Source organism: Eptatretus burgeri, chromosome 8, assembly GCF_056783735.1.
Source record: "Eptatretus burgeri isolate ZD-2024b chromosome 8, Ebu_testis_v1, whole genome shotgun sequence".
Lineage (NCBI taxonomy): Eukaryota > Metazoa > Chordata > Myxini > Myxiniformes > Myxinidae > Eptatretus > Eptatretus burgeri.
The window spans coordinates 10274698-10299968 of record NC_140968.1 but is presented as its reverse complement, the minus strand read 5'-3'; the positions used below and the strand labels follow the sequence as shown (position 1 = coordinate 10299968).

At 43.1% G+C, this 25271-nt stretch overlaps 1 protein-coding gene across 5 annotated transcripts in view; it reads left to right on the top strand.

Moving 5' to 3' along the window:
• Window positions 1–25271, top strand: part of LOC147021076 (rho guanine nucleotide exchange factor 2-like) — a 174660-nt gene extending 149389 nt beyond the window's left edge. For all 5 annotated transcript variants that reach the window (XM_085890811.1, XM_085890812.1, XM_085890809.1 and 2 more), the window contains 6 exons: window positions 5916–5984; window positions 7379–7429; window positions 9090–9332; window positions 9443–9571; window positions 9794–10058; window positions 22789–25271. In XM_085890811.1, the coding sequence (XP_085746937.1) occupies window positions 5916–5984; window positions 7379–7429; window positions 9090–9332; window positions 9443–9571; window positions 9794–10058; window positions 22789–22970 (939 nt within the window). In that variant the 3' untranslated portion in view covers window positions 22971–25271. The remainder of the gene's footprint in view (window positions 1–5915; window positions 5985–7378; window positions 7430–9089; window positions 9333–9442; window positions 9572–9793; window positions 10059–22788) is intronic.

Genomic DNA, 25271 nt, shown 5'->3' with positions numbered 1-25271 from the left:
AGATCCTCGAGTCTGCTTCCTCGTGTGAGCAAGGGGCAAGAGCTGCATTGATGGCGTCTTTGGAAGAGCACACAACTTTGTCATCCACAGTGCTTTAGATGAGCTTGTCACTTGCCATTTGGTAGTTCACACATTTCTGGGCAAAAAACAGGAATATCATGTTTGTTGTCGCTGTTTCGGAGAAATCCTGGCCAGTTACCTGGAATTCGTATTGAAGTCACTCAGCGTCTTGTACCACAGCCCCTTTTCCCTCTCGTTGCGTTTTTCAAGCTGTCCGACTGATAGACATCCCAAACAATATCAATGCGACTCGCATTCCCCAGTTCCCTAACCACATATGGGATAAAGATATCTTGGGCGTAATCTTCGAAGGTGGCACAGGTACCAGGCTGTAGAAAGTGGACAACAGCAGGGCCATCAAGAACTTTAGCATCAACCACCAAGGCCGTACCATCATCGGTCATCACACCATTGAGACAGTCCAGAAGCTGATGCTTGTCACCTTGTCTCATCTGACCTCCACTTGCGAGTGACGGTGGACTAGACTGGTTTTCGTGCCTGAAGAATGCATCGATATCCCCTTCTCTCTTTTGATTAGCAATGTACAACCTTGAGAACAGAGCCCTGCCATTCTTCAGCTCGGTCAACTTTCCTGCTGCCTTTGTTTTTTTTCACACCAGGCTTGCTGAACACAACCAGATTGTTGTGGGAAATGGTGTCTCCAATTGACTTCGAATTGGACTTGAAACGCTCTTCCACAAATTCATCATAGTTTGACTTTCCTAGCGCATTGACGTTCCTCATGGCTTTCACAACTTTTTTTCTGGCAGGATGACTTTGGAATTGAGATTCAGCAAGTCCATACTATCTTCCATGAAAGGGTTGCCCATTTCTTCAATTGTGACACCCAATGATCGTACATCTTCAACAAATTTCTGCTGGACGCTTTTCGTCTGTTCATGGTGGCGAGCAGGTGTCATGGATGCCCTGGCGTCGTCGAAACCATCCTCAAACTCTTCAACTAGTCTTGCTATTTCAGGTCCAGCAACCATCCATCTCCTAAGCGCTCCAGGGTTTTCCATGAGACCAACAACTCCGCCGTCCCCCTTAACGAGTGCATTAACCTGCTCGTGTGCTTGGTCCAACGAAATAGCCGAGAACGGTCGACCTGTCTTGTTTGAAGTGAATCCTCCATGCTTGAACTCACGATGGACATCCGGGCACTTATCCTGCAAATTGGACATGTCTCGCACATGAACTGGTAGTCAGCGGGCATAGTTTGTATGGTCTAATGCGAAGAACTACGGTACTAAATTTACTTGTGATGCAATGTACATGTCAAAATCAGCCACTCGCAAGGACCTTATGAATTGGAAGATTGTCAGTTCAAAATCTAACACAGTCTGCCAAAAATGAAACTGTGGGTACTTATCGGACCTCCCAGCACACCACTCGGTGAACTCGATTGGGTCAGGTTCACCATCATGATGGTCTGCGCTTTCCGCTTGTTTAAAATCCGAATAGGCCTTTTGCTGTAACTGATACAAAGCTGTGGCGGTTACCTGATGTACCCTGTGGGTTTTGGTCACATGACATGCTCGAAGGAATCCTTCACAGGTGCCTGCACTCGCAATGTCGGCCTGTGCCAAAGCTTCTGTCCACCCGCTTCCATCAAGAATATCGCCAATGGTCCTCAACGCAGCCATTTCTGTATGCGGCCCCCCTAGTACAATTACGTACTTGTCCTCACCATACAAGTCGGGAAACCGCCATTGGAGCTTTCCCCATGGCGTATAGCGGTTGATCCATTGTGAGGACTGGCGTCTGACCAGGATTGAGGAAATATGTTGTGGCAGCATTGTTGTTCATGATGTGCGAGATCATTGCTACGGTGTCAGACTTTTCTCGGAAGAGAGGGAGCAACGAAATGTTTGTCTTAGGATTCGGAGGTTCCTCTTGATTGGAAGCGTGGTAGGCAGCCCAGGATGGATAATCGGTCGCACCAAGCGTTTCCTTTTGGCAAAGCTCCATCTGTTGTTCCAACCACTTGTACTCTAATTTACGGTCCTTCTTCAGAAATTCATCTGTAGGTGACATGACAAGCCCATAAGAGATCGGAACATGAGCATCCCTTGGGAGAGGTTGTGCAGCAGGTACACTTGTGTACTCCCCTGGGAGTTGCTGAACGTATTTCGCCTGGCTTGATTCGTCATCAAACATGGAGGTGCCGAGGCGAGATAGACCAGAATTAGTCGCATCTGGATGCTGATAGAGGGAATGAGCAGTCCCGTGAAAGGAGTCTTTTGCCGAAATTGAGCTTGGGTTATGGTCTAAGTTGTCAGCTTGTCCTGTGGTGAAAATGCCCTTCTGAAGCTGTGGTGGACAGACCACACCATCCTCTTCATACTGTTTGCAGAGACGATTTGCTACACCAGACGATAACCTCAGCAAACGATCATAGGAAATGCAGAGCCCCAAACCATGGAACCGATCCACAGGTTCACGCTTCCTAGTCTCTGAATGCATCTTTAAACCAACATAAATTGGGAGAGGTTTTTCCTGTGATCTGTTATGTCGGACAGCAGAACGCTGATGTCTGGCATGTTTCACACTGTTAAAGACAAGTAGCTGGGCAATTGTTAATCCAGCATTTCGCTGGAGCGTTGTCCATTCTATTTGGTCCCTTATGTTTGGTCCCTCAAGCAGCATGCTCACGAAGGCTAGCAGCACGTTTGGTACAGATCTCACCTGTTCATCGCGGTTTAATTTCCCATTGCAGACGTAAGAGTTTTCGAAAATATGCTTACGAACAATTGTTGCCGCTTTTGCCAAGCACATGATATTTGAATCAATGTCACAAGCTCTAACTACCGCGTCTCCAATATCTCGGTCAACTATGAATTGGATTTCGCGGCCATGCTTCGTGGCCGTCAGATGTGGACAGTCCTGCAAGAGTCTTTCCTTTAAGCGTCTTCTGTTTACTTGAACCTCAGGATCCATCCCAAGATCAACCAGACGTTGGTTGTATGTCTCAGCCAGGTCGGCTAATCGGAAGACGGGAGCAGTGTCTTGCGAATTACTGGCTTCTTCTATGTGAGCTAGAAGTTCTGCCAGTGCTATGCTATGAAATGAGGAAGTGGGCGATTCATCACAGGATATTTGTGCAGCCCTCGCATCATTAAACAGTTTTGTCATACAGGCTTTGTGATACTTGACCTCTAGAGCCACCAGATCCCCACCAGCAAGTTTTCTGAGCAAACACGAGTCCCTAAGTTGAATCGCATATTGTCTTGCAGTATTGTCAATCGTGAAGGTTGACGCAGAATGGAGTTCATCTTCACAACTGTCACAGAACAGACACATGTCCTTTTTGCCTGCGGTACGCTTATCTGCACTCATTCTCCTAGTTTTTGTGGGAGATGCTTCAGGTTCATCGTCACAGGCTACCTTACGCTTTTTCCATCTATCTAACTTCAGTTCACAATATTCATTTTTACAAAGTTTATGCCAGAAAGCCTGATGTGCACGTAGTGTTTGCTCAATGCCAGTCCCATCATCTAGATTAGTGAAATCAATTTTCAATGGGTTGTAGTCAGCATCCTTAGCGTTATTTAGGCCTTGGGCAAGTGTCCGGTATCCCATTCCTTTCGTAAGCCACTTTCCCCTGTCAGGTACAACAAGGGGGTCCTGGGTTTTCCTTTGGCAAAGGACACAGAAGCTCCAGTTGAAGTCAGGTGTTCCTCCTGCCTTTGATGATCTGTCTGTTGATGCTGAAGGAACGATCTTGAATGACCTGGACATGGTTTATGGTTTTCCACCTGAAAAGAAAACGCGTTAATACAATAATGATAATGAACTTTGATGTCTGCGGTCTTAACCTAAACTAATGCAAACAGATGGCAGCACTGAAATAATATGGAGTGCCAAGTAAAATCATATGGGGTGCTAACTGATCACCTGTTCACCCAAATTGTCATCGATGCTTCATCTTCCACAAGGGTTGCAAAAATAACTTTTCTATCTACTCTTGTTCCGAACTTATTTATGCAGAATCATGTCGTTTAATACATGGCAGCCATTTTGGAATTCAAGATGGCGGATCCCAGATAAGCATGATAGTGAGTTCACTCGATTCCTTGACCTGAAAATGGGGCTGAGCTGCTGATAATAGCATTTCTTATCAAATTTGGTTTAAGAGTTGTTGGAAAAAATGTCTAACATGGCGGCCATCTTGGAATCCAAGATGGCTGACATTAGATATGCATGATATTGATATCACTGAATTCATTGACCCTGAAAATGGGGGGTTCACTGAATTCATACCTCTGCCACCTATTATGCCTGATCCACAAGAACATATCGGGCCCATGACATATTGACCCTGAAAAATAGCCACTGTAATCGTATTTCTATCTGCTTTAGTTTCGAAGTTATAGGCAAATATATATCAAATGTGGCGGCCATATTGAAACTCAAGATGGCGGCCACCAGGGGGCGTTTCAGAGTTGGGTCCTAATCAAAAAATGTTCCTACTGGGGTCCTCCACCTATCTGCAAAGTTTCATAATTTCTCCACAAAGTGAAATATTTTTCGACTTAGCCGCTGGACTATTGGTGCTTTGTGACAATATCCTCTTGTTATACGAGTTTCTCCCATTCTGCCAGCTGTCTCTTGTGTAATGGACACTTTGCAGGAAAATGTCTTTTCATGGTACCACGGCCACATCCTCTCTGTTGATTAACCAGTCATGTGACATGGTTGAGCGAGTCTGAGGTTTGTTGAGATTTAACCTTGACCTTGATATTTATTTTTCACATCATTAAGCTTCTATGCATAAATTACTATTACAAAAACTAGAAGGGCACTCTGTAGAGTGCATACCTCTGCCACCTATTATGCCTGATCCACAAGAACATATCGGGCCCATGACATATTTTGAAATATCGTGGTGTACAGTACTATATTGTTTTTTGCCCCATCTCTCAATGGTGAAGAATCACTTGAAAATAATACAATAATTCTCTTATCCAGATCCGGATTCGGATCTTCACCAAAATCGAATCGATTCGTCCTTGCCACACACCAAACCTGTTCACCAAGTTTCATCTGAATCCGTGTACAACTGTTTTGAGATATCGTGCAATATATTAGTTTAGCCCTATCTCTCAATGGTGAAGAATCACTTTAAAAATTCTGGTATCTGGTTTCAGATCCTCACCAAAATTTTAATCAGTTCGTCCTTGTCAGACACCGAACATGTCCACTAAATTTCATCCGGATCCGTCCACAACTTTTTGAGATATCCCATACACAAACCAACAGACAGACAGACAGACAGAAAAGGGTGAAGACATAATCTCCTTCACTTCCGGTCGTAAGAGGTAACAATACGTAAATAATATTTGGAACTGTTCTTTACGACATGTTATATATACGTGGCCAGGGCAGGACATAATTCTGCATGGCCTCATTTATTTATTTTTAATCTCTTGTCCTCAATGTGTTGTTTAACGAAGATTTTCTTTCCAGGAAATCATCACCTTACTTTGGATTCAATCGTCGGTAAATTTCAACACGCTTTGTTTTCTCTGACCAGAAATGTAATAAAATGTATTCATTGTTCCAACCTCCTTGTTATCTCACTTTGCATCCTATTGTTTGTCAGTTCACTGGTGCATGCATCGAAGCAGGCAATGTATGATTTATGGATAATAGTTGCCAACACTTTAAGAATGAATTCCTTCATAAACAAAATCATGTATGTTTATTACTATTGCCTTTTGCGAACGAAATTTCAGGTCCAATTTCAACTTGCCTCATGAAAATGGACGTATGCGATTGCACGTGAAGGTTGTAGGACATGGGTGTGACGGGCTTCTTGTTTCTTTCATTTCTCCATTTTACCCACTTCACAGTCTGGGCACCAACACCGTGGCAGTTCTGGGCCTTTCATTGGATTCTTTCATTCTCCGCTCGACATCGAGGTAACGTGTGAATTGGATCCCAAAGCTCATCATCATCGTGCCGTTATCTTAACCTAACCTATCGTGTGAATGTTGTGATCTTCCACATTATTTTCATTATTTGTCATGTCAGAACTCACCAATGTCCTTGTAACCAATGCTGTGCCTCCTTTGTAAATCTTTGCTGCAGTGTAGTTCTTTCTTTCGTTCTTTTCTTTTTGTGCGATCAATCGACTTCTTAAAACGATTCCAATAAGGTCGATTGTTTATAAACCTTGCCTGCTTCACACTAAGTTTTCTTTGTGAGATTCAAAGGAAAATATTACTATAATCGAGCACTGCAACTGTTATCTGTCGAGCTCTGTTCGCCGTGCGCACAGGTCTCACGGCGCTGTGAGCTCTGGGTTAACTCCCATCAGCTGTGGCTGCTGTTGTTATTGTTTGTGTACTCCTACCGTATGATTTTATACACATATATTTTCTATTGCTTTGAGAAATACTGTACTTTATTACTATTTCTACTTTTGTGTGTTCCTTTTGTGTCCTTCTAAACACTAAAGGGTACATACGGTTCCTGCTTTGGTGGAATAATAAATGTTTCCATTTGAAATGCTGCATTAAGAAACCATTAGTGCTTCTTATTCCTCTTTTTCCTCCTCGTCTTCTTCTTATTCCAACTCGGAAAGTCTTAAAACCAGCAACTTTGTGATTTAGCAAACTTTTGTTTCAAGTCAATAGATTATTAGCTTTCCAAGCAAGTAAATCGATTTACGAGATATTTATTTATTTTAACTTCCTGTGAACACACAGTATGTATATACATCCATTCAGCATACCAATCTGAACATGTTTGTTTCCAATACACTCATTATGGTTCCTGGCCATGTGCTCTGCCTCCTTGGTGTTCTGTTCTCTGCACTTCCACAAACATCGTCTTGTAGGTCTTGATATTGTACATTTCCCCAAAGAAACAAGACGGATCTATTGTATAGACAAAGTTTTAGAGCATTGTTTTGCCCTGTTTCCATCATCGGTTATTCGTGCTACTTCAATGCACGAGCCAGACAGGTACACGAGGCACTGTGAAGTGCTATGACAGTTACTAGTGAACTGTATTTTAATTATCTACATTGTGATTGTAAAGTTGCCCTTTTCCGCAATGCCCATGGGGTTGTGCTGTATTTGTTATCCTCCTGTTTCCTGTATCTAAATGGTTATTTTGTTTTCAATGTTTACATTGTTCTGGTGTTTGTAGTATGATGTGAATGCAAGCTCTACTCTTGTTTGCTAAGCTGGGGATCTATTATTTTGCCAATGGATCCCAACCACCCTAACCTGATCTTGAGCTATTCTTATTTGTGAGAGTTAACAGTGTTCATGTTGTGTTCCTCCACCCCTGTGTCACCATCCTGCAGGCAATGAGGAACTCCATGTTCTCCCTCACTCAAACCCTGTACAGCATACAGGTAATGCACCCGATGCTGTTAAGATTGTGACATTCAGAGTGTGGATTAAATATACACTTAGAAAATGTAATTCCCTCGGATTCAAAGAAGTGGATCAAATTGTGGAGCAAACATGCTCATTGCTTCTGTGATGGGTTTAATCAAAAGACAGCATGTTGTACTTCACAACCATACTGCATGCCCAGAAATGAATCTCAATGAGGATGTAAAATGAGATGGAACTTAAAAAATGGATCTTTTATAACACGTAGTTGGTGTGGTTGTGGTTGTTGTTGATTTTGTGCTCCTTCATTGTACTTTTCGATTATACATATTTTTAACTCATCTGGTCAGGTGAGTTTTTATAGGATTGAGCAGGGTCCATAAGTAAGTGAGTGAGTCAGTCTGTCAACACTTCAGTCATTATCACTTTAACCAAACGCACGATTTTGATGACATTTGGCAACAAGCTTCATATCTGATGCCAAACGAATTTGTATCGACCACATCAAAATCTGCGTTCATTCAGGGGGTATATGGGTGGGGGTGGGGGGGGTGGTTGAACCCCCAAAATAAGTATTTGCTCTCTTCTCTGAAACTCCACACAATTTTGACAAATCTTGACCACAACCTTCATCTTCCGCGATGTAACCAAAGTTTATTGACCGCATCAAAATCTGCACTCGTTAAAGGGGTCTACGGGAGGGTTTTGACCCCCCAAAACAGGTATTTGCTTTCTTCTCCGAAACTACACACACAATTTTGATGAAACTTGACCACAACCTTCAGCAGCTGTCAATTTGTTCACGGCATTAAAAAAATAATTGTCTAAGAGGGTTTGCGGGGTGGGGTGGGGGGGGGGGGGTTTGAGTGACTGGTGCTTCTGATCCAGGTGAGCTTCAGGACAGGCGGTCCTATTTTTATTTTTCTATTGCTTCCAGAAATATTACGATACTGTTGATAATTTTGTTTGCTCCTTCCGTTTCTGCCACGCTTTATTCTAAAGGGTTCCTGCTGTCGTGGAATAATAAAAATGGCACCGTTGGAACTGCTACGTTAAGCTCCAAGTCCTGCTGAAAGGCATTTACTTTTGTTTTAACGGACACGATGTTTTATGACTGACGTTTTTCTTCCAGGTAAATCTATTGGCCTTTAGAATAAAGTTGAGACGCACACGGACACACACTGCTCCTTTTATTAATGAATAAATCTCATTAAATCTTAGATGACAAACAGATTTCTTTCGATTTCAATTGACTGGTGTTTTTGTTTGTTTGTTTGTTTTTGAGGAATACACTGAAACCAGCAAGTAAGAGAGTTAGGTCAGAAGAGTTAATGGGGGTAATAAAGATGATTGGTCAGGAATAGGAGTGACATGAGGTAGCAGTGTACTTTCTGCTTTTAAAGCCCAGGAGGGAAGAACATAAATGTACACAACCAAAGGTTTTTCGTTTTGTTTTTTCACTGTGTGTATGTGCTCAGCAGTAATGCTATTTCACTTGTAATGTTGAAACACATTTAAGTTTATGAGGAACCTTTACTGTGATTCGTTTTCTGTATTATTGGCTTGATATAAGAGATAAAAACTGTTGTCACTTGGCAAAATAGATTTTTGACCAGAATTCTTCCCGAGACAAGTCACCGTGACTTTTTGTTTGTTTGTTTGTTATTTGGTGGACAGTCTGTCGCTATACAACAAGACTCCATGCTGAAAATAGCCCGGTTGGGTGGTTTTATGGAGACTACAGCGCCCTGCAATAGAGACCCTGGCGGTGAGACCCCACGACCGGCTCAGCTCGTGTCTCGCTCGGATACTGTGCGAGAACGCATTCCACGGCAGCAGTGGCGCCAGATTTTGGGCCTGCCGGCAATAGGAAAGCAGTGTCCAACTTTGCCGGGCCTAGTAGATGCAAGTCCGGTGCAGGTAAGCTTGAGGTTGAGCGTTCCATACGAAGGCTTTGATAATTCCTCAGACGAATGTACTTTATTTCCTTTCCTTCCATTGAAACTTTTTTTTCCCCTTGGTTATGGCAGGATCAGGCTGCAGTATGTGTTGGCAAGGATGGGATCCCAGAGAATCAGGAAAGGAGGAGATCCTTTCATGTCCGCCAAAACAGCCTGCCTATTGGAGATTCATTTCTGGCAGAAGGACAAGCTGTGCAGGTTTGCCTTCTTCATTTGCTGAGCCTGCTTATTAATTTTAACATGGTCCATACTTTAGTCACCTGTGATTGACAGTTGTGTGTGTGTGTGTGTGTGTGTGTGTGTGTGTGTGTGTGTGTGTGTGTGTGTGTGTGTGTGTGTGTGTGTGTGTGTGTGTGTGTGTGTGTGTGTGTGTGTGTGTGTGTGTGTGTGTGTGTGTGTGTGTGTGTGTGTGTGTATTAGCCCAGACGAGGCAGCGTCGACATTTCATGTCTTGGTCAGATAAAGCTGGGCTGTCAACCCGGCATTCAATTAGACCTCTCTGGGCAGCCACAATGGGAGAATGATCCCCCTCAGTGTCCCACGGAGGTGCTGCCTCGTCCACTTGAAGTCGGTGTCAAACACCTTAATCCCACCCCATCACGAAGTGCCGAAGATGACGATGATGATTCTGATGAGTCTAAAACACCAACAAACATGCCTGCCTCTCCTCCACCTTGCTCACCAGGTCAGCGGGGCCTTTCGTCCACACTTGCCACATTATTACACCTAACCGAAGTGTTTATTTCCCAAAGTATCGTCTATTTATTCTAATAAGCAAATTAAGAGACTTGCATTTTTGACTTTTTCCCCTCAATACACCATGTACACATTGTGCCTTGCCTTTTTCCTCCCCTCTCCCTGTGCATGATGAAGCCACATCATCGAATAAAAAGTGCAAGAAAAAAAACTTTAAAAATAAAATAAAAAGAGGTGTATACTACTCAAAATTATTTGCAGCCACTTGGTAATATAACGGAGCTGCCTAAAATTATTTCCCAGCAGCTTCTTCAGAGATGGTGCAGTCAAGCATGCTTTTCAAACGCCGGCCTTCGTTTTCACAAGTCCAATATCATCATCATATCATCATCATATCATCCAATATCATTTTCACATATTTCACATCATCCTGTTTTTGGACGTCCAATATCTTGCGCATTCCTCAATTTGATCTATGGAGCTTCATTTCTGTATCTGCTTGTGAAATGGCTTCAAGATCAATGGAATGATTCGATAACTTTTTTTTTTTAAATGTACCTTTTATGAACAATCTTGTTGAAGGGCATCTGTGCGTTGAAAAATTTCTGCCGCTGATGAGCAGTGTGTGATCTCATACACAAAATGAGAAAATGAATAATTGAATCATTCCTCCAGCCCCAGCTTGATTTAATTACGCTTGTAATCTCTGATGCCAAAATGGATGTGGCTGAGAGAACAAAGGAGCCCTTTTTACCCACGTTCCCTCAATCTACCTCTCTTTGGCATCTGCAAGAGGATTTATAATACAGTGTACACTTCTTAGTGCCCTAACTTTGTTTACCGAACAATTTGTGGTTTATTATCTTGCTCCGACTTTCATAAAAGGGGTGAAATGGAAGCAAAAATCTGACTTGGCATGCCGACGCTCTGATTCAACATCGGTTTTACACTTCTATTGCAAATTGCTCAGTGCCCATGCATCCATTGAGCACATTCGTGACTAGAAGGGCACTCGGTGGAGCGCATACCTCCACCCCGCAATGCCTGATCCACGAGAACATATCGGGCACAATCAATACATTTTTGAAATATCGGGCTACATATCGTTTTTGTCCCTTTCTGTCAATGGTGAAGAATCACTTAAAAATGAAATAATTCTCGAATCCAGATCCAGATCTTCACCAAAATCGAATCAATTCTTCCTCGTCACACACCCAACCTGCCCACCAAATTTCATCTGAATCCGTTTCTGGCCACAACTTTTTGAGATATCCTGCACACAAACAAACAGACGGGTGAAAACAACCTCCTTCCTCTTTCGGTGGTGGAGGTAATAATACTTTGTTTAGGTGTGTTGCATTCTTAACAAGTTTGTGCAAAAGGGATTGCAGCCTATGTGAAAGCACTTTCCTCTCTGTTGTGCTCTCCATAGTCTGGAGGTTGGCGCTCTCTCTGGCATGCGAAATGAAAAGCGGGGTTAAGCAATTGGTTCACTTTGTCCGTCTGTCTGCATGTCTGGCAGTCAAACAAAATTGAAAATCATTCCAAACAGGAAACTTACCGTTTAAAGGACGTCATAAAAGACGCAAACGGGCACTAAGAACTCATGTAACCTGTTAAATAAGGTGGTTTTAAAGACGCTGCATCAACGGCTGTAAACTTCTGGAAATCTAATTTTCTACAACCTTTAAAATTTTTATTTTATTTCAATTGAGTTATATATTTGAACACTAGAGAACACAAATTGCACCTTTTTGGCAGTACTATACTTGGACAAAATATTACGGCATTTAATCTCATCTCAGCCCCTCCCCATGTCGTTTTGTTTTTTCTCCAGACTGTGTAGGGTAATGTGTTCTATGAACTGTGTTTTATTTTTTGAAGCTACCATGGGGATCATAGCACCTGGGATGGTCAGTTCAACATCCACTCCAATGATGACTTGCTTATACACCTAGCAGCCAAGCACCATGATAACAGTTTGTACTTCTATTTTGGTAAACAGAAGTAGAATAATGTTTATGATCCTGATTATGGGACCGCATTACAAAGGACTCAGACTCTTCCCACCCCATATCCCCAACCTCACTCCTAAAGTACGTTCACAAAGAAACGTTGGCTCTTAGAAACTTTACAGGCTCCCACAAGAATGGGCTATATAGTTGTCTGAAGTCGAGTCCATTAATTCAGACCTGTTCTATGTTTGGACGCCATGAAAAAAATTTATCAAAGTTTTCAACATTCCGATTCAGAAATCTATTCCGACACACGAGATTTGAGATTTTCGCAAGGTTATTCTCACCGTCCGACATCAGCGCCTGTTTGAGAGTGAGGGAGTTGACTCATCATCGTCAGCAGCTGTCTATCAAAGTGTGGAGGGGGAGATTGGTGGAAGGCCCCGGGTCGGAAATTGCTGGAAACCCCACTGCATAATTGTTTGGAGAAAATGGATGAAGAAGCAAACAGAGGTGGCTGTTTCGCTCCGGTGGTGCATTACATGGCTGCGGTGAAGTTCGACCCAGCTGATTTGTGTGTTCTCCAACCACTGTCCCTTCAGCTCACTGACTCCTCTCCCATCTGCTACCTTTGCCTGTGGCCATCTTCTCCCGTTTGCCACATGTTCGACTGTGGTCACCCTCCCACCTGACACTGCATATCTTTTGAACACTGCCTGGGTCGTGTGAGTGTTTGTGTGTGTGTGTGGTGCCAAGGGGATGATAGGTTTTATGTCGCATGAATTATCATTTTTTTTTTACATCACATGGATTAATTGTCTTGCATATTGTATCCTTGTGCAATAAATATGTTCCCATGGGGGGAAGACCCTCTCGTGGACAGGCCCTTGCTGCTCCTATGTTTGGCAGCGAGTGCCCTGGAAGCAGCAGGGGAAAGAGAGTGGCATCTATATGTGGGAGGATTGCGTGGTCTAGCTTGTGGGTTGCCCAGATAGCTCAGATGGCAGAACACTGGTACAGTTTTCCAGAAGACCTGGGTTTGATTCTTGGTCTGGGCATGTAATTTTTCCCACATATACATATAATACAAAAAAATTGTTTATTTATTCATGAACAGTACCCTATTGTGCTCCCATTTTGTCGAACAAACAATCCGGTTCATTTGGACTTCCTGGAGAGTTTGTTAGATTAATGGCATTGGAATAGCCCCACGGGTTTACCGCTCGACACAAACTTATGAACAAACTGTTTAGTTTGGTCATATTGTTGTCGTGCCGGGTCTCGGTGGCGAGCGTGACCGCGAGAGGGAGCAGTAGAGTCGTCTCCACCGAACACCCGGAATTTAGGTCGTGACCCTCGGATAAGTCTTAAAGGCACGGGTCCCTTACAGGACTATGAATAGCCAATAATTCGACCGCGTGGAGTAGGGTTAATTGCCAAACTTCAACATACCTTAGTACCCACGCGGCAAAGCTACCGGGGAATTCACACCCTCGACGGGCCTCGAGTGGAACGAACCGTTACCGTGCTTGAACCGTGTGTAACCCGAGCGGATGGCTACCGAGTCCTGTCGGTCCAAATGAACAATGACGACAACGGCCTTCCTAATCCCCAATACGCACCGTGGCAAACCAATGGCAGAAATGACAGGGAACGAGCTGGGACATTCAACAGGAGGGGAATTTATTTACAATAGGCAATAATCGGGAAGGGAGACACAGAGCAGAGGTACAACCGAATAAAAGCATTGCAACCAATGTACAATGAAAAACACTTAATCAATCCTACTTAAAGACGGGGCCCACGGACACACACACACGCGCACACACAAATGCCCCAGAAAGAGATTGACCTCGAGGTCTTTATTGCCCCTTCAGCTTGGGAGGGAAGACGAGCTGAGGGAAGAGAACGTGCTGGCTACCTGGCCGCGTTCGCGCGGCTGGACGACCGCACCTTCCCAGAGCACCAGGTGCCAAAGAACGGACCAGGGCAGCCGAACCCAGAGGAGGCGAGACAAGGTGATCTCCCGTGGTGAGATGGTCGACCGCTTGTTGTAATGCGCCAGACGAGACGCCTCGGATGCGCGGGATGCAGTCAGCCGCAGACCCAGACAGAAGACGCGCTCGAGCAGACGGGATGCAATTCTCAATACTTTTTCGTCGTCTTTTTGGGGCGGGGTCCGCTCCCCCGTCGCCTGCTTCCATTGGGTGGACGGCGTGTCGCGGCTCCGCCTTCTGGAGAATGACCGCCCCGGCTTTGATCCGCGCGTCTCCCATTGGGCGGAAAATGACGCTTACCCTTATTTGGCGCCATGCCAGAATGAAGCGCTCCGTGCCCATATTTGGGGCCAAGCAGAGCAAAACGCTTCGTGACCATATTTGGTGCGAAATCCACACCGCCGGGCGCATGTAATTCCGCCCACGCACACATGCCGCGAGCAGTGTTGTTGGGGAAAAATCCTATCTATAAAATAATTCACAGCGCACGTACAATTAATTACCCATTAAACATAGGACGGGACCCTACCTAGAAACATATATTTACCAATATAACTGATCTATAGGACCTGGCTGTTGAGTGCTCATGGCTGCCAGATTCGTAACAATATTTGGGCTGTAGGCCCAGTGTGCAGCAATAGCTGTTGGGAGGTTGCCGTCCATGTGACAATATTTTCAAATTTAGCGTCATCATCGTGGGAGAAATGGCGTATTCCCATCATGGTTTTTGACTGAAGGTACACTTGGTCACAAAAATACCATCTCTGGCATCTTACGAATTCGGTCAACCCTTCTCTTTTATTTCATGCAAGGAAATGATCTTGTGCACCAATAATACCAAACCGTGCATCTTGTGTAATCAGGGGCATGTTGATATGACCATTTTGAATGTTGCATTATGAGGATTGGTAGTTCTCGATCACCATCTTGGCTGCTCGGTTACGGACGAGACAGTTAAAATTCCGGCTGGCACATCTGGCAATTATTTGCAATTTGTTGATGAATTCTCACTGTCCTTGAATTCCATTTTTAATAAACTCGACTTCAACAGAACTGATAGTGCCATCTACTTCCTGCTATACGCAGTTGATCTATAATTCTTACCTTGAAGGTAGCTTGGTGTTTGGCTTAACGGTTAAGGTGGCTGGCTTAAGATCCTAGGGTCTTGAGTTCAAGTTCCTGTTTTTTTGTGTTGAATTAACACCAGGCGGGTCGACTCAGCCTGTTATCTTTTCAAGGTTGGCAAAATGATTACCTACGAGCTGGTAAAGGGTGGCATTGCATCAGTGGCACCGCTGCACCCCCAGAAAATGATGCAGCCAAGCAGCCGCAGGCTGCACACAAAATAATTTAAAACCTGAAGGTTCTCCTTGTGGCTCCGACCAAACTAGGTACCACCTCAAATTATTTGAAACATCAGAATATCATTGATTTGAAATTCTGCCCTCAACCTTTTCACACAAAAAACAATTATGAACCGATTTATTTTTCCTGTCTTTTTTTCTAAAATACACGTGGCATATTTGGTGACACAGATTTGGGCCTTTCTTGTGTGTAAATGAGTTCTGCACGCCAGCTGAATGCAGATGCTTATGTGCGTTTATCGAAATGATGACGTGTCGAGAAGAGAAAATAAATTTTTAATCCTTCATTTTCAATGACACTTCTGAAATTTTTCATCAAATTCAAGATTTCTTTCACCCAAATGAATTGATGTACGGGGTGGGAAATCCCCATGGTTTGTGTTTCTTTCGATGTTTGTTGTGACATATTGGCAGAAAAGAGTCGCCCTTGACCTTTTGCTGTCCAATCGAAGATGGTGCAGAGTTGGTGCACTTAGTTTTGAGCAGTTTCGTCTGAGTTTGTTTCCCAACCTCACGATAAATCGTCAGATTGGTGCTTCGTATGGCAGGGTGTCTCGTCACAAAGTGTGCCGCCTCACGGGTGGATATTCACCTGGGTGTCCCATCTGCTACCATTAGCTATCTGGATCGACCTTAAAGATCTCATGGTGCGTTGTGATTTAAAAAGGACGAGTTGCTGCCAGCACCCTGAACAAATCACAAATTCCTGTCTTGACTACTGTAAAGACAAAGGCAAACCACCAAGTGTAATCCTCGTCATGTAGCGCTTTGGTTGTGCCAAACCTTGCTTCCAGGCAAAACACCACATCATTGGGCCAGTTTTATTTTCGTGTTGATTTTTAAATGTTGTACATTACCTTGTTTTGTAAATAAAAAGCACCTTGAGCAACTGAGACAGATAGGTTGGTTCATAATCCCTATCTTTGTACTTGTACGTACAGTGTCCACTAGATGGCATTGTAGTCCTTTTAGGTTTGCCGCGGTGAATGGTTTATGTATAACACACGTGTCTGCAGTCACACCATTGGAGTTTGAAATCATAAACTCCACTAGAATAGCTTGGTTACTGTTATGTTCAGCATTGAGTTTCCGCCTGGTTTGATTTCCCAGCCAATTTGGGATTCCGAAACAATTCACCGCACTTTGTGCAGTATCATCACTGGTGGAACGGAAGTGTTGGGCAGGAGAGCAAATAACTCGTTTTGTATTCTGAATTGTACACGGTTTGAAAAATGTTAGTGTGTACTTTCAGTCTTTAAATCCCCACCTCCAAGGATTGATTGATTGATTTAAAGAGCCTCATGTAGTTAAGATCACTTCTTATACATATTCACTCTTTGTGTCTGACTGACTTGAACCACCGTATTGTTCCTTGACATCATCTTAGCTTCCTAGTCTGGCCCTGCCCTCAATTCACTCGCTAGAATGGATCGGTATCGGTAATTTCAAAACTTTACTCGTCTATGCACAAACATATCAAACAGCAAATGCAACCTCTGTATATTTTGAATTCCAAGTTATTACTGTTCTTACTGGGCTTTCTTCTTCTTATTCTTCTTCTTCTTCCCTTGTATTATTATTATGATTATTATTATTGTTATTATTATTATTATTGAAACCATATTTTGTGAATTTTTTTTTTCTCAAAGATAGCTATCCTGATTCAGGTAAAAATTCACAAGATTGTGGCAAGTCGTGAGATCAAGTGCGTATCATCCAAAGAAGCTGATTGGCTCAAAGCTTTGGCGATCATATTGGATATATGAATTTATTTTCAAAAAATCCAAAGATCTTCAGAACCGATGAACCGATCAATACGAAGCTTCGCGTATGTCATTGATGGGTCCGGGGCGCTTCAAGTTTATGAAGGAAATACTGGCATTCCTCACTTAACGACCGAATTCCGTTCCTACGACTAGGTCGTTAAGCGAATTGGTCGATAAGCGAGGATTTATTTTTATACAGTATTTTTTAGCTATATTTAAAAAAAAATTTTATGAGGATTTTTTTGAGGTTTTTTTTTTTTTTAACCGAGGATTTTTAAATGCTTATACAGTAGTGCACTGTATACTGTAATAAACAGAATAGAGGAAATCAGCTCTAATATACATTACTTAGGTTTGCATACTGTAAATAGAGGTAATCGTTATTATTTATTCTGAATAAAGAAAAGGTCGAAAGGAAACTCCAACTTGATAACTTTGTTTTAATTTGCATAACTCTTTCATATTACAGAAAATAAAAATACAATCAGCAAAAATTATAAAAATGATGTACCAAAAAACATTAAAGTTATAAAAAAAGACATTCAGATTAACATTTTAGTCATTGAATCCTACAAAGTGTGGTAGTGGTTCAGGGTCATCAGCGTCATCATCGGAGTTATCAGGAGCTGTAGAGGGCCTGGGTAAGGGCGATGACGGCGAGGAAATGGAAGGACTTGTAGGGGTAGGGGTAGTGGTGCTGGGTGTAGCTTTTGAGAAGAATCCCGTTGGTGTGGTCTGCATTGTAATTTTCTTTTTTTTCTTCATAAATTTCACGATAGCATCGTAAAAGTTCATTCATTTGCCGTTCCACTTTCGTGAACCGTTCAGCATTCGGGTCCATACCCTCTAGTTCTAATATAGCCACATTCACTTTCGAGACCACACCAGCTAACCCCTTTACAGTGAACTTCTTTTGTACTTCTTCCAATCTTTCCTCTTCTTCTTCCTCTTACAAGTGCTGCTACGCTTCCAACTGTGTTAAATCTTCATCAGTTAGCTCTCCCTCGACATATTCCATTAATTCTTCAATATCTTCCCCTTCAACATCTAAATTAAGCACGTTAGCAAGTTCCACAATTTTTTTATTTATGACATCGACGCCGCCGACACTTCCTTTTCGCCGATAACTTGTACAATGGGGTGCACAATAAAGTACAAATTTATAGACGAAATATGTAGTCTTGGAGATTGCGAACGCTAGTGTCGTGAATACCGACCGACTGCGGGAACGAGACAGACTGAGATAAAAATAATGGTGATGCGCTGCCGCTGCCAACTGGTCGGAGAGCTGGTCATAAGTCTGGGCGGTCGTTAAACAGGTAGGTCGTTAAGTGAGGAGTGCCTGTATCTGCAAAAGAAAATGGCCGCCACAGGAATACAGGAGACAGCACAGGAGTGTTGGATAAGAAAAACACAGCCATGAAATTTGGGGGAACTGTCATCACTTCCTGGTGTACTCTGGGTACCAGCGACGTCACAACAATGGCGCCGCTTTTATCACCACACTCAGGCGGGACATTTCCTCAGGGGGAATTTCTTCTTCCCCATGGATGCCAATCTATGGGGATTATCCGTGTTGTATCCGTTTAAATGATGAACGACGAGTAAGGGTGCAGCAAGTACCATTTTGAAAGTCTTTGGTATGACTCGGCCGGGGTATGAACCACCGATCTCCCAGACTCGGAGAGGACCCACGAACCATCACACCACTGAGTCTGATGTGTTTATACTTTTTATACCTTTTTAAAAACCTTTCATATTTGTGTGTAACTAGTCAAGCGTTTATCCTTTCTTTTTCACCTCGCCCCCTTATTTCTATACACTAGAAACACATGCTACCTACGGGAGTGGCCGGGTGGAGGGGTTTGTGTGTTTTCAGTCTTCTTACCTTAATTATACATTTTCTCACACTATGATGTGTGAAAGTGATGCTTAAGACTCGGCCGTGTGGTTGAAGGGGGGGGGGGTGGTGTTTTCTTAGAAACAGCCTTGGGAAAATGTCACGATAAGCTATTAACCATAACACAGCCTTTGTTCAAGGAGAAAAATCCTTTGTGGAGAGGGAATTTTATTCGTGTTAATATTGTTTTGTAAAAACATTAGTATTATCATTACTTTGTTATTGGAAGTAGCCTTGGAAAAATACCACGATTACCGTGTTTTTCCGGTGTAAAACCGTGGCCATGTATTAACCGCACACATGTTTTTCACCATCAAAATAAATTAACATATTGATCATTATATTTTCTGCTGTATATCTAAATACGTTTGAATATTAACCTTGTACGGAACAAAGTGACGGTGGTATGCTAACTCCCATGTCCGCTTCATTTCGTCGAACAGTCTTATTCTCATTTTCAAGAAGTTGAGAGAGTCGAGGATACCAAGAAGTTTTTTTTTTTAATTAATATTACAAAGAGGATTTTTTGTTTGTTTGTTCCTAGAAAAGGGATGCTTACCGGTATCATACATATTTATTATGGCTTTATGGCCCTGAAAAGGGCCGTTTGGGTTTGATGAAGCTTTTGAGCTAAACCCGAGAAAATCCTCATTGAAGACGGCACACAACTCCTTGTCCGAATTAGGGTAGAGCAAGTTCATGTCGCTGTCACCATCATTTGCAGCCTCCTCCTCCCAAATGATGTCGTCCTCTGTGCCGTCCATGTTGTTGGAGATGCAGCATTTCAGAAATGCTCCCTTGATGTCCAGCGGTATCTCCTCTCGCATCTTGACAATCGAGTCGCAGATCATCGGAAGGTCGACCTTTCTCATCCTCCTGATGAATGCCGGCAGTCTTCCAGTCAATATGATGCTCAGCCAATGTAGCGACAGGAGTAATGGTGAAAGTTCAACCAAGATGCATGTGGCCAATGCTCCTCAGAATCCAGGCCGAAAATCCCGGCGGGAAACGTGTCACGAAATGTTGATTTTCAACTGATGAAAATACCAAGTCCTGGAAATAGGAAAGTTCGTCTATGGTGATTCCACCAAGATGCAGCTAACGTTCCTCGAAACCTGTGTCGAATACAAAGGCCTGTGAAATAAGAAAGTTCGTCTGGTCGACGCGAGTAATCCACAAGAAGCAAGTTCGAGCCACTGATAGAAACGAGGGAAAATGAAGAGAACCAGGAAAAACAAAGAGAGCTAAAGGAAGCCCAAATAACCGAGCAGCACTGGTACTTCTTAAAGCTTGACCGTCCCACATGGCTCCTCGTTATCGTGAGATTCTTCTTCTTTCTTTGAAATCCATTTCCTGCCCTCGTATAGAAAAGTACTCAGGGTTGATTGGTTGTTCCTAGTTTTAAACCACGCCCCGCGATCTCGCATTTCGTAGCATAGCGTCAGCATAATGCCTGTAAAAAGATTATCACCACTACAAGTCCCTCGTCTATCCATCACTTCTGCTGTGCATGAACAATGATGCTGGCTGAAAACTTGTCTTTGGGCAGTCTTCCTCTTGAACACAACATACGAGGGAAGTTTGCCATGCAAGCTTATTTGAGGTGGGTGCTCCGTTATTGAACTCTAGCTATTGTAACTAATTATTCTTTTGATGTGAGACCAGGTGTTCTTCTTCTTCTTTTGCGTTTAATGGTGTTTTCAGAGCAGCGAGGCTCTATGTACGCCACGTACCTAAACTCCGGGTGTCTCCGTTTTTGGGTCATCTCTTCGAGCATCTATAAATTAATACTGAAGGACCAATTTTGTGCTCCTCCTAGCGGTCGCCTCACGTTTTTCTCGTGTGACCTGGACTGAAAGAAACTTCGTACCTGTAAGAGTGCATCGCACATAGTGGCAATAGTCAACTTTCGACTCTGAAGCAGAATAAACACTTTTCGTTGAGACGGGGGCGAGGAGTGAAGAGGCGAGGCAGGGGATGAAGAGACGGGGGCAGGGAGTGAAGAGGCGGGGGGGGCAAGGTAAGCAAATTTTTGGATGGGGGTAAGCAAATTGAAAGCGGGAGAGGGGGGGAAGGGGGGGGGGGGCTGGGAGATTTGGGGGGGGTTGATGGTGAGGGGGGGGGGGCCGGGGGGTAGGGGGGGCGGGGAATCAAGAGGCGGGGGGGCGGGGAGTGAAGAGGCAGGGCGGGGCCGGGGTAATTAAATTTTTGGGCGGGGGTAAGCAAATTGAAGGCGGGGGTTGGGAGGCGGGGGGGAATGGGGCAGGGGCGAGGGATGAGTAGGCGGGGGCAAGCACGCCCTGTCCAGTCCATGTCCCTCGAGTGTGTGTGAGCTGGTGAGGGTGGTTGAATGAATGGAATCCGTCTGTGACGGGGTTTCGGCTAGTGACCTAATAATATGGGTGTCGATGTCCTTCGATCCGTCCGTCCGTCCGTTCACAATGAAGTTGAAGCGGGAGATCTGGTCATTAGTGATCCTGATAGAGGTCGATGAGACGTACACGATGGTATGACTTTCAAGGTCACCGAAGGTCAAGGTCAAGGTCACGAGGCCTTTGAAGTTGCGAAAATGACGATTTTCAAAATCTATCTCCTCCTACATTTCTCAAGCGATCTTGAATTTGATTGTGGCATATGAATCTATGGGACAATATCTAAATTTGGTCAGGACGGATTTTCGAATTTCGCTTTCGTTTTCGTGTCACGTGACTTCAAAGTTTGCAAAAACTACCCTACCTTCAGGAGGCTATATATTCTCTACTGGGCATGGTAAAAGTTAGTGAATGGTGTCATTGCATAGCAGCTGACCTTGTATATTTATACATTTTCCGCCGAAGGTGCAAAAATTTCAAAACCCGAAATGTAAACGTCGGCATTTATTTTCAAAATATAATTTCGTGCGCGCGCACCAAAATGCCGAGTCATCTTTAACCAAATTGCGCAGTAGTCTTCGGTCATAACTGGACATTGAGAACTTGTGGTATTATAGAGATGACCGTCACCCCCCACACAGGGGTAATTTTTATTTATTGATTTAATTTCTGCACAAAGTTAATAAAACGCTGGACAAACTTTTAACCTGAACCGATTTTCAAAGTTTAAACGGCGGAATTGAGCTTGACAGCAGTTCCAACTGCTACATAAGTGTTCGTTTGGGATATAATTTAAATTCAGCATTGATCGTTTTTACGACCTTTTAAAAAAAAATTCTATACCCGTGTATTAACCACACCCCCAACTTTTACCTTTTTTGCCGATTAAAAAAGCGCAGTTTATACACCGGAAAATACGGGAGCTATCTTAACACTGAAATGCACTGTAACACGGATTTTCCCATGTTGGAAAAAAACCCTTGGAGAGCTGGGTAAATGAAGTCGCCACAACCTCCATCATCTGACCCTTAGGCCTTCTGTCAAGTTTGGTTGATATTGGATAAGTAATGACCAAATGTATCATGGTCAAAAAGAGACAGACAGACAGACAGACACTAAATTGTGTATTTTAGTATGATTACATTCTATCTTGATGGACAGCATAAATCATTGCATCTAAATCGATCCATCAATAATATTGTCACTCATCTACCACAAAAGTTTATTTGGTATATCATGACTTTTTGTTTTTCAATGTCTATACATATTTATACATGTTTGAAACCTTTCACATTGTTATTTTAGAGTCCTGAGATGGCTGAAAAAAGCTCCACATGTCTCTCTCTCTCTCTATTTGTCTCTCAGATGTTATCAACAACAGCCACATCTCAGCTCATACTCTTCAAGAACAACTGCTGGCTCTGAAAGACCAAGGAGGCTTGCCCAGCAATGTGGTCGAAACGATGTGTACCTTCGTGGGAGAGGACGGCCAAACAACAGAGTCTTGTCGGGCGCAGGCAGAAGAAAACGATGAAATATATTTCTGACTTGCAAAGCTGACACATCTACGAAGGATGTGTTTGGCGAAGATGATAAAAAAATGAAATGCACAAATATTATTTGGCCTGGAGCTAAATCTGAAATAGACTTGAATTCGTTGAACACAAATCTTTAAAGGCCGCAACTTTAACATGCGGCCAGTTTATATAGGCTTTAGCATGCAAGCCGACTCAGCCAGAATGGCTCGTGAGACCATCCGAGACAGCAGCAAAGCGTTTATACATTAGCTGTCCAGGGGAGCTCATTTCTCGGAATTGCATCGCGTGTAAATTGCTCACTTTTCTCACATTTTGACTATGGATGCAGTCTTGCAACACCGTCGTGCTATCAACCATGTTTGAGAGAGCCGAAGAGGGAGTATTTTCCATTATGCGTGGTGTTTTTGGCGAAAAGCACATTTGACTTCAATAATGCACTTCCGCCATTTTGAGGCTTCATGGCCATAAAACATGCATCCGATCAACAGGTCGATCAAATATGGGTTCGTGATGCTGACATTTCCTTTTGTCACCCCGACCGAGAAGTCGACCTTAGCCGTCGTGTGCTGGCCTGGAAGCTTGAATGTTTAAGTATAGATAATAATACGAGTTCCCTGACAAGGAAGTAAAACGCAGGAGGAGGTCATTCAACCCATCATGCTTGCACAATGGTCGCAAACCATTGTGCCAGTCCAGTTGATAACCGACAGTTTGCCCAGGCTCTATCCTTTTTAAATGCCGAGCGTACAGCAAGGAAGCAGCACGTACCATTTTATTTAAAGTCTTTGGGATGACTCGGCCGGAGTTCGAACCACCGACCTCCCAGACTCGGAGCGGACACTCTAACCATTGCACCACCGAGGCTAGATACTAAATTCCGGGAGGACTCTGGTTCCTTTAAACGCTAACGTCTAGTATAAACGGGCCTATTGTGGAATGAAAGCTGACCATAAAACGTGTCTGCCTTCTATGACGTTACATTACCTGTGCGTGAAATTAACAGATTCTGTCGATTTTTCAGAAAGTACTTTATTATTGTACAAACATGTTTAAAGAGGCCTTTGTCTATGACAAAAAATAATAATACAAAGCATAAATTGGAAGTGTACATTTAGCAGGCCATGCTCAAAGCAACAATGGCTTTGATTTGATGTGTAAAGCGGTGTGTACATAGGCCATCTTTTTTATGCTAAAATTGGAACAATTTCCTTAATTCCATTGGAAAGCTCAGGTGACTATTCAATATTTTTATTTTATAAAAACCAGTTGAGACATGCCAGCAACCAAAGTCGTCTCGTTTTTAATCTGCGGATAATTATTTCAAGGTCCAAGAAGTTTAACATGTATTGACCTTTTTGTTATCTACCAGGTAGGTAGGTTAAAAGAGCTATTAGTCCTGCTCGCCTCAACATTCTGGTTGTGATTAGGTATTTAAATTTCTTTGCTAGTTTTTATTACTTATTATTGTATTTGTTATTACCATTGTTTGTTTTATTTAATGCTCTTTGGGCCGTCTCTCTTGTGCTTTTATGTACACAACTCTGAAAGTGTCTTTGGGGAGTTTTCACGTGGGAAAAGAGGGTGTTTTGACGTTTCCTCGGCTGGTTCGGTTCGGCAAGGATTTCCTGATGTGTTTCTGGCATTTTGTCGTGGTCATGATACGTTTGCACATAAGAAAACCAAGCCAAAATATGGCCTAAAATATCATGTTGACTTGCTTTGACTAGCACGTCATGGCTGGAGAAGATTTAGTGAAGTGCATGTTGTGCCTGCTATGACACTTGTCACTGATCATGATGGTGCAAGTGTGAAGGAAAGGTACCAACAGCATGTATAAATAATGCATGTGAGCAGTGTCTCATTACTGTGGACTATATCGGTTTTTTTTTTTACCAATCTCCCCGAAGTTTTAACCAGACAATTGGAAAACTCGTAACCCAACCAATCATGCTTCTCGTGTTTGTGAGATCCCGTACTGATGATTCCAAGTGTTGCCAAAATGGGTTCGTGCTACCGGTTTGCCCACTGTCATTCATGTTTCAAAGCTACATTCCGACGATTAGAAGTTCCTTTTTCCCAAAAAACAAATCCAGAAATGGGTTTTTTTTTTTAAAGTACTTCCTCTGATATGCAATAGCATGAGCATGATTGGCACTTGATTTCCTTGACCAGTATCTCAAGCTGTGCTGCACTGTCTGGAAGGCAGGTTACTGTGGTCTTGCGGTGGTCATTTGCTGTTCAGATTTTTCACACTCTGACCCGTGTGGCTTGAAGCTACTTTTAAATAAACCCAAATTCAAGCAGAATGAA